We start from the raw sequence: 9,311 nt of genomic DNA on the forward strand, positions 1-9,311 counted from the left end.
ATGTCTTTGGCGGGCTGATTCATGATGGTTCATCCTTCGGGAGGAACTAGGGTTGAGATGCGGGAACTGGAGCGTATCGCGGTAGCGAGAGGAGGACGGATGGTGTACATAGACTAGGTCGTTCTGGATTCAGATTCGGGCGACGATCATGCTAGCATGTAGGTTTTAGTGCTGGTGTGAGCTCCTCGAGATGGGATTAGTGTAGGAGTAGAGTCTTAGCTCTGAACATCATTTGTTTTCTTTGGGGACAGGGTAGTTTCCCACCTATAGCTTTTTGTGTGGTTCTTTACGAGAATCACAGAGAGTTGGTTGGACTTAGGAGGTCTTGCTTCAGGCCGATGGGCCAGCTTATTCTCAGTTTTGAGGGATAGTGTTGCGGACACTTACCTTTAGATTTGGTTTGTACATTTTGCCTTCGGGCGTTACACTTTTCTTTCCGTCACTAGAGGTTTACTCGTGACGAGGTTACTTACAGCGGAGGCTGTTTATATATAGTATATTAGCTCTATTGCTTTTCGCTTTTGGGTTTTATTTAATTCAGTCTTGTCTTAGTTATTATTATAAAAAAAAAAAATATTCACGTTTTTCCGCATTAAGTTTATTTTGGTTACTAAAGTGACGCCACCGAAATCGGGGTGTTACAAGGCATGCCCAAAAGATTCTTATCCCTTGCCGAGCATAGATAAGCTGGTGGACGGAGCTTGAGGGAATGAACTTCTGAGTTTAATGGATGCTTATTCAGGATATCACCAAATTAAGATGCATCCGTCGGACGAAGACAAAACAGCTTTTATGACTGCAAGGGTAAACTACTGTTACCAGACTATGCCTTTCGAGTTAAAGAACGCGGGGGCGACGTATCAGCGGTTGATGGATAGGGTGTTTGAAGGCCAAGTGGGAAGGAACATGGAGGTGTACGTTGACGACATGATCGTTAAATCGGTTTTGGGATCAAACCATCATGAGGATTTGATGGAGGCCTTCGGTAGGATTCGCAAGCATAACATGAAGCTTAATCCAAAAAAGTGTTCTTTCGGCATACGGGGTGGGAAGTTTTTAGGCTTCATGATTACATCGAGAGGAATCGAAATCAATCCAGATAAATGTAAGGCAATCCAGGAGATGAAAAGCCCGAGCAATGTGAAGGAGGTGCAGAGACTAACCGGGCGGATCGCGGCCTTATCCCTTTTCCTCCCTCACTCGGGCGACAAATCAGCCCCGTTCTTCAAATGCCTCAAGAAGAACGCGACATTTGAGTGGAATTCAGAGTGCGAGGAGGCCTTCACCCGCCTAAAGGAGATGTTGTCCGCCCCACCAGTCCTATCAAAACCTGTCCAAGGTCTTCCTTTGCATTTATACTTCTTTGATGGTGATCACGCAATAAGCTCGGTGATCCTTCAGGAGGTGGATGGAGAGCAAAAGATAGTCTATTTCGTAAGCCATACACTTCAGGGGGCGGAGGTCAGGTATCAGAAGATATAAAAAGCGGCGCTTGCCGTCCTCGTCACCGCCAGACGCCTACGACCGTATTTTCAAAGCTTTCAGGTAAAAATAAGAGCTGACCTTCCTTTGAGACAGGTATTGCAGAAGCCAGACTTGTCAGGAAGGCTCGTCGCGTGGTCAGTAGAGTTGTCGGAATATGGATTACAGTATGACAAAAGGGGGAAGGTCGGCGCACAGACCTTAGCGGATTTTGTGGTGGAATTGACGCCAGAAAAAGGTGAAAAGGTGAGCACGCAATGGATATTGTTTGTCGATGGGTCGTCGAATGACAACGGAAGCGGGGCTGGGGTCACGCTGCAGGGGCCCGAGGAATTGGAGTTGGAACAGTCCCTTAAATTCCAGTTCAAAACCAGCAATAACCAAGCAGAATACTATGCTCTTATTGCGGGCTTGAAGCTGGCAATTGAGGTGCAAATCGACAGTCTGCTGGTAAGGACGAACTCGCTGCTAGTGGCAAGCCAAGACAACGGGAAGTTTCAGGTAAAGGAGCCGACCTTGATAAAGTATGTGGAGCACGTGCGGCTGCTCATGGGACGTTTGCAACAGGTGGTGGTTGAATTCGTGCCGAGGGCGCAAAACCAAAGGGCGGACGCCCTTGCGAAGCTAGCAAGCACTAGGAAGCCTGGCAACAACCGGAGTGTGATTCAAGAGACGCTCGCCAATCCCAGCATAGAAGGGGATTTGGTGGCCTCGGTTGATCTCCAGGAAACTTGGATGAACCCTATCATCGATATTCTGGCGGGGGAACCAAGTGACGTGGTAAAATATTCAAAGGCGCAAAAGAGGGAGGCGGGGCACTACACGCTACTCGACGGGATACTCTTTCGGCGAGGATTTAGTTCACCCCTCCTACGATGTCTTCCACCTGAGAAGTACGAGGCTGTTATGACGAATGTTCATGAGGGTGTTTGTGCAAGCCACATTGGAGGAAGGTCGCTGGCGAGCAAAGTCCTCAGAGCGGGTTTCTATTGGCCTACGATAAGGAAGGATTGTGCAGAGTTTGTGAGGAAATGCGAGAAGTGCCAAGTATTTGCAGACCTACCTAGAGCTCCGCCGGAGCAATTAGTCACAATCAGTTCCCCATGGCCCTTCGCCATGTGGGGAGTCGACCTCGTCGGGCCCTTTCCCACCGCTCGGTTGCAAATGATGTTCATCCTTGTGGCGGTGGACTACTTCACCAAATGGGTGGAAGCTGAGCCTCTAGCGAGCATTACTGCGACTAAAATCATAAATTTTTACTGGAAGAGAATTGTCTGCCGGTTCGGGGTACCGAGAGCAATCGTCTCGGATAACGGGACGCAGTTCGCAAGTAATCAAACCAAGGAGTTCTGCGAAGAGATGGGCATTCAGAGGAGATTTTCTTCGGTGGAACATCCACAGACAAACGGGCAGGCAGAATCGGCGAACAAAGTCATCCTGAGAGGTTTGAAACGCCGACTCTCGGAGGCCAAGGGGGCTTGGTTAGACGAACTTCCAATTGTAATTTGGTCGTATAACACAACTCAGCACTCAACTACAGGGGAAACTCCATTCAGAATGACTTACGGGGCGGACGCCATGCTCCCTGTAGAGATAGACAACAGTTCGTGGCGGACGACACCGAAGTTCGAGGGCAAAAATTCTTCAAACATGGCAGTAGAACTAGACTTGCTGTCGGAGTCACACAATGAGGCCCGCCTCAGGGAGGCCGCGATGAAGCAGCGAGCTGCGGCCAAGTATGACACCAAGGTAAAACCAAGGGAGATGCAGGTAGGGGATTTGGTGCTTAAAAAGCGAACAGGAGTCACCGGAAATAAACTGAGCCCAATCTGGGAAGGGCCCTACAGGATCTTAAAAGCTTTGGGAACTTGGATGGGAAACGGGTGCCACGATCCTGGAACGCAGCGAAACTGAAGTACTATTACAGTTGATAAGGCAAAAGGGAGCTGGATCTGATGCGGAGATGGGCAGGGCGCCTCATGTAGGCTGCGGAGTTAAAAGCGAAATGAAGAAACATACTTTTGTACTTATCCCAGGAAGTTATTGGCCAAAAGCGCCCAAAAACGGTAAAAACAAAGACACGTTCTTGTTCTCCATCTCGGGAGTTTGTTGGCTATCACGCCTGATTGAAAATACAAAAATTGTATCCAGCAATTTCAATCACACAGAATTGCGGCGAGAGCTCGGTGGGAAAAATTCCCTGAAGGTGGCAATCCCAACACGACCTTGATGTCTGGGGATTGCTCCGGAAAAGCCGACGCAGCTCGCCGTCACTCGTCGGCGATGTGTGCGGATAAGCTTCTTATCCTAGTAATCTCCCCGAAATATGGGCGAGCATTTTTCAACTAGGCTCGAAAGTCTCGGGTAAACCCATATGGCCATTGGGCACTGAGAAATTGTAAGTCCCCGCCTAATAAGGCTGGCTGGGCCACACCTGATCTTACGGGAAATACGTGTGTGAATGAAAGCCTCGGTACAAAAACCGAGCGACGAGTCCTAGTTGAACCCAGCACACCATCAATGTCGTCAGACGTAATTCAGAAATAAAGAAACGATGGAGGAGACGAGAGAGGAAATGGAAAAGCGCTAAAACGTGCGAGAGAAATAATATAGTGAAAACTAAAATGGCTGGCTCAAACTAAAAACACGACGAGTAAAACAAAAGAGTACTAACATTACAATAATCCAATATTAAAATAAGAAGTAAACATTCTTTTATCTGTCTCTTTACTTTTGCTCCACAGCGTCTCCAAGTCAACATTAGCGACTTCCGGTGGATCTTCGACACCCTTCAGCCCGGCGGGTGTAATCTTCTTAAAAACTCCCAAGGGACCAAGGTTGATGTTGGGATGGAGATGTTTGACTTGAGCCTTGGCGATCAGGAATCCACGGATACGCTCATTGGCCACCGCGTGAGCAGCTTCGCCCCTTATCTTCTCTTCTAGGACGAGGGCCTGGGCGTCTTTTTTGGCCAAGAGTTCGCGTTTCGACTCCAAATCAGAGCGTGCATCTACAAGAGCTTTCCCCCTGTCCGCCAAATCTTGGCGCAACTTGGCGATTTCCTCATTCTTGGTCAAAAGGTCTCCCTTCTGAGAAGTAAGGGTAGCCTCCTGGGTACCAAGAGTTTTGCGAAGCTCTTCAATTTGGCTTTCAAGTTGTTCCTCTTTCTTGTCCGCCGCAGCTTTCGCAAGCTTCACCTCAGCGAGTTTCTTCTGCATCTTCGTCGTCTTCTCCGTTTCTGAGACCAACTGTTTGGACAACTTGGAGCAAGTTTCATTGATTTGAAGGTTGGTCGAGCGCAGTTTCTCCACCTCCTACCGGAGTCCAACAATCCCGGTAAGGGGATGGGCTTCCCAAGCCACATGGGCGAACAGGCAGCCAGCTCGAAGGAGGTTGGACACAGCTTCTTGGGCAATGTCTTGCGGGTTCTGGTTGGGCGTTTCCCTCAGTTTCTTGAGGAAGGGGTGAGAAAGCAGGAAGGAGAAGGGATCAGAGCTTGATTCACCAGAGGGGTTTTGTGGACGATTCAAAGGGGGGTCTTTTTTCCCGCCAACGGCCTTGGGAGAAGCAGGAGTTGGCAAGTCAGAGGCAGAAGTTGAGAGATGAACGACAGTTGGCGAGGACTGGGCCGTCGGTGACACTAGGGGGCGAGAAAGGTCCTCAACCTGGGCAATGCTCGCCTCGCCCTGGTGAGTAGGTTTAGAAGAATCACCCGCACCAACCGGGGTGGGAGAGCCAGAGGCAGTGCCCTCCTCGCCAGGGACGGTCGAAGAAACGAAAGGTGTCAGCTCGTCCAACTTTTTCTTTTTGGAAGCACCGTCGTCCGACGGCGAGCTTTGCCTCTTCTCCCCGGTATGAGCGGAGGGAGGAGTTTTAACGCCCCCGGAAAGGAAAGCCTTCAGCAGTTCGTCGGAAGAGAAATTCATTTTTCCTAAAAAGAAAAGAGAGAGCAGTCGTTAGAGGTGAAGGACATATAAAAAGAGGGGTGCGACAAAGGAATAAGAAAAAGGACCTAGTCGGGGAAGCAATTTGGATCCTGGGGGGGCATCAAGCAGTTCAATACAACTAAAAAATGGGAGTCGAGATAAGACCTCAACGGCGAAGCAATCTCTGGAGGAAAAAGATATTTTTGGGAAGTCGGATAAGGATCTGGGGGACAGCGTCCAGTAAAGAGGGAAAAGGGCTTTCCCGTCCTTCTGTGTAAATGATGAGGGGTAAGTGGGGTGGACGACGACCCTGAAATACCAGCGAGCCAAATAAGATTCCGGGCCCACTTGATAAGGGGAAAATCGTTCTCGTCCTGGCCGGGGCACCAGGGTGACCCAGCCGCGAGACCCTCGAGTTTGAGAATCTACTTCAAAGAAGAAGGAAAAAAGGGTAGCAGAGGGCGCTACGTCAACGCTATGGCAAAGAATCTCGAAACACCGCAGATAGGCCCAGGAGCAGGGATGGAGTTGACAAGGAGAAACATTCATATCGAACAACATTTGAGTAATAAAGGAGGAGAAAGGAAGTTTAATGCTCAAATCAAGAAACAGATATTCGTAAGCAAAGAAAAAGTGGGAATATTTGGGGTCATTAAGCCTACGATGCTGCCAGGGGCGGTCTTGTCCCCAGCATACGGTGGTTCGAAGAAGGCCCTCCAAAAACGAAGAATGGCAAAGCCCACCGACCTTACTAGCAAGGTCAGAGACGGATTTTCTGGTTGATAGTTACGATGGTTGATCAAGAACTCCTTGATCAGGGGCTTCTGAGATAGGGGAGGGCAGAGTGGCGAAGGTCGCCAAGCGATGGGCTTTGATCTCCTCAATGGAGGACAAGGTCCCTGCCAAAGACATCAAAGAAAGAAAGGAAAGAAAGGGGAGAAGGAAGGGATGAAAACTAACCAGGAAGGGAACTGTGAGAAGAAGAGCAAGAGCCGGAGTGGGGATTCGTGAGATCAGCAAAGGAGACCGGAGCGAGAGTCAGGAGCGAATATGGGAGCAGTTAATAGAAGATGATGAATGATGTGAGGGAAAAGAACTCAAGGGTTGTGTATGATAAAGATTAGGAAGTCGTGCCTCATCATGGTAAAGGTGGGGCCTTCACACAAAAGGTGTGACGTGGATTCCGGAGAGCAGGGACAGCGCATTAAGTGGAAAACTGTGTCGGTTGGAGCTGGTTGGTTCAAATTTAAAATTGACAAGATGTTGACATGATTCGAGAAAACATTTCAAAGGTGGCGGTTGAGATTCTATGGATTTACCGATCCAAACATCGCTTCAAGGCACGACGTGTGGAAAGGACGCAACACGTGACAAAACGTCGCGATTTAGGGCGTGTGCATAACTACGCCGAGTCGGGCGGATTAGTGGCCGTCGCCACAAGCTTGCATGTGGACTGTGTTCGCCCGGAAGAAGAGGGCGCAGTTGAAGGTCCAAAGTGCCAATTGCAAAAGGCTTTATTTACCAGGCCATGTTGGCCATCGTTTTTCACTTCTAGATTTTAAGTTTTAGGTGGCATCCTTGGGGCTTTCGCCTTGTTTCTTGCTTAAAGACACACTTAGCTCTCATGCTTCGAGCTCGGTGTCTTGTGGACTTGTGGACTGGGCGAGACCCCAGGGTCCCTCGCCCAGGAGACCTGACCTTGGGCGGGGGACGCGCCATGACCCCAAGCCTCCCTTCCCGAGGCCCAACTGGCCCGTTTGGGTAGGTTAGAGGCGCCAAAGCCACCTCTATAAATAGGAGGGGAATACCAATTGTAAGGGACTCTTAGCTCATTTGAGGAATAATAGCATTGAAATTCAGTTATATTCTCTCTCTCTCTAAGCGGTTAAAGTTTATCTCTCTAAGCATTCACATCACTTTTCTCACACTTTGGGTACTACCTTCCCTCTCTATGTTCTAGCACGGAACACATGTCAAATTCTATGAAAATATATACTAAAGTTCAAATAACATTGAATTTACTATTAAGTGTATTATTGACTTTTTACCTTTGTATACAGAGTGGGAATTCTGCGGGGCGGGGAAGGTGAACCCCACCCCCATCCCCAAACTTATCTCGGGGGGATTTTTGTCTCCATCCCCACGGGGTAAAATTTTCTAAGATCAGGGCACCAAATGGGGCAGTCCCGCAGGATCCTCATCTGCAGGTGAAAATTGTCATCCCTAATAATATGTACCGATATGATATAGGAAAAAAACCAGAGATCACAATTGTTTACTCAAAATTATAAAACAAGTAAACCACAAGTGAAATTAAGAAATTCAGCGGTAGCAGCATGGCGCTTACATCTTAATCTCATGCATCATCTTCAATAACAACTAAAAATAACATGTCTCGGGTTGGATTCCCAACAAAAGAAAAGTATACAAAGTACTTAAACCTTACCCTTAGCCACCACCAAAATATTAATTAAATTAATAGTTATGCACTGTTTGTGTAAAATATTTTTAGACAGATGTCTAATAATTGAATGTCACGTATTCAAATGCATTTATGATCATTTTAATTTTAATTAAAAAAAATTATTTTCTGATTTAACAACCTATTATTGATTGTCTATGTAAAAAATATTTACATTTTAAAGGTGCATTACCGTTAAATTCCTGAAAAATATCCTAAAAACTAGTACTTTTAAAATTTAAAATCAACTCATTTCAAGCAAATATATATATATAAATATATATTTATATGTGTCAAATAGGGATGGCAATGGGTCTCGGATCCATAGGGTACCCGCAAAAATCACCCACCATGGGTAGGGTAAAAGACTGCTAAACGGGTACGGGGTTGGGTACGGGTAATTACCCGCAAAAAGTAATAGGTACGGGTATTGGTACTATAGTACCTAACCCGCCCCATACGCGCACACGCATAATAATAATAATAATAATAATAATAATAATAATAATAATATTTATTGGCATTATATTAACAAATTAAGTTAAAGTATAAATTTCTAACTTACTTTTTTATATTGTGAGTAAGTAAGTTATTAATAATCATTGCTAATCTGTTCTCACTTCTTTTTAAAATAAGTAAATTGATACTCTATAAATTTAGGACTATATTAAAAATATAAAATTATAAATTTAAAGTTATAACTTTCTCGCATATTTCCTCTAAAAGAATTATACTTAGTTGAATAATTATACTTGTTAAGTATTTAGATGATCTTTTGTATTTTAATTAATGTTTCTTATTTAATACAATTTTTTGTATTTTTGTTTTCAATTTAAATGGAAATAGTAAAAATTACATTTTGGTTAAATAATCGCGGGTAATGGGCACGGGTACGAGAACATAGGTACCTAGAGGGTACGAGGACAAACATTCAAGATGTTACCCACGCGGGTCTGGGTACGGGTAATTTTTGAAAATGCGGGTATGAAAATGGGTACTATAGTACCCTACCCAGACCCTACCCATTGCCATATCAAGATCGAACCTTCCTTTTTTGGAATAAGAAACAATCCCCATGGAACTAAAGGCAATGACGATGATCATAAGTACGCAAAGTAGAAACATGATCAACAGTCACTTTTGTTTTTTAATTTTTTTATGCTAAATCCGTTAATTTTCATTAAGACTTAATTAATCTGAGAACAAGTTTAAATTTTCGTTTTGTGTGTTAGGGTAGGATGAAACACCCACGAGGAACACGAGAAAACACTTTCACTTAGGCTAGATTTGAAGAGAACGATATTTTATAGTTTTGTTGAACTTGAAGCTCTCATGGAAACACGGAGCTCTCTTGGATACATTAATGCTTAGATTTGTTGAAAAGAACCCGAGTCAGATCTTATTTTTTGGTTTCACAAGGATGCATCTGTAACACCCCGATT

General features: G+C 45.6%; 1 protein-coding gene across 1 annotated transcript; it reads left to right on the top strand.

Annotated features, from left to right (window-relative positions):
• Positions 1-726: 726 nt before the first annotated feature.
• Positions 727-3,396, top strand: LOC130712618 (uncharacterized). The gene is made up of 2 exons (XM_057562443.1): positions 727-1,434; positions 1,579-3,396. The coding sequence occupies exons 1-2, from the start codon at positions 727-729 to the stop codon at positions 3,394-3,396; spliced, it is 2,526 nt and encodes an 841-aa protein (XP_057418426.1).
• The last annotated feature ends 5,915 nt before the right edge of the window (positions 3,397-9,311 follow it).

Source organism: Lotus japonicus, chromosome 4 (genome assembly GCF_012489685.1).
Source record: "Lotus japonicus ecotype B-129 chromosome 4, LjGifu_v1.2".
Lineage (NCBI taxonomy): Eukaryota > Viridiplantae > Streptophyta > Magnoliopsida > Fabales > Fabaceae > Lotus > Lotus japonicus.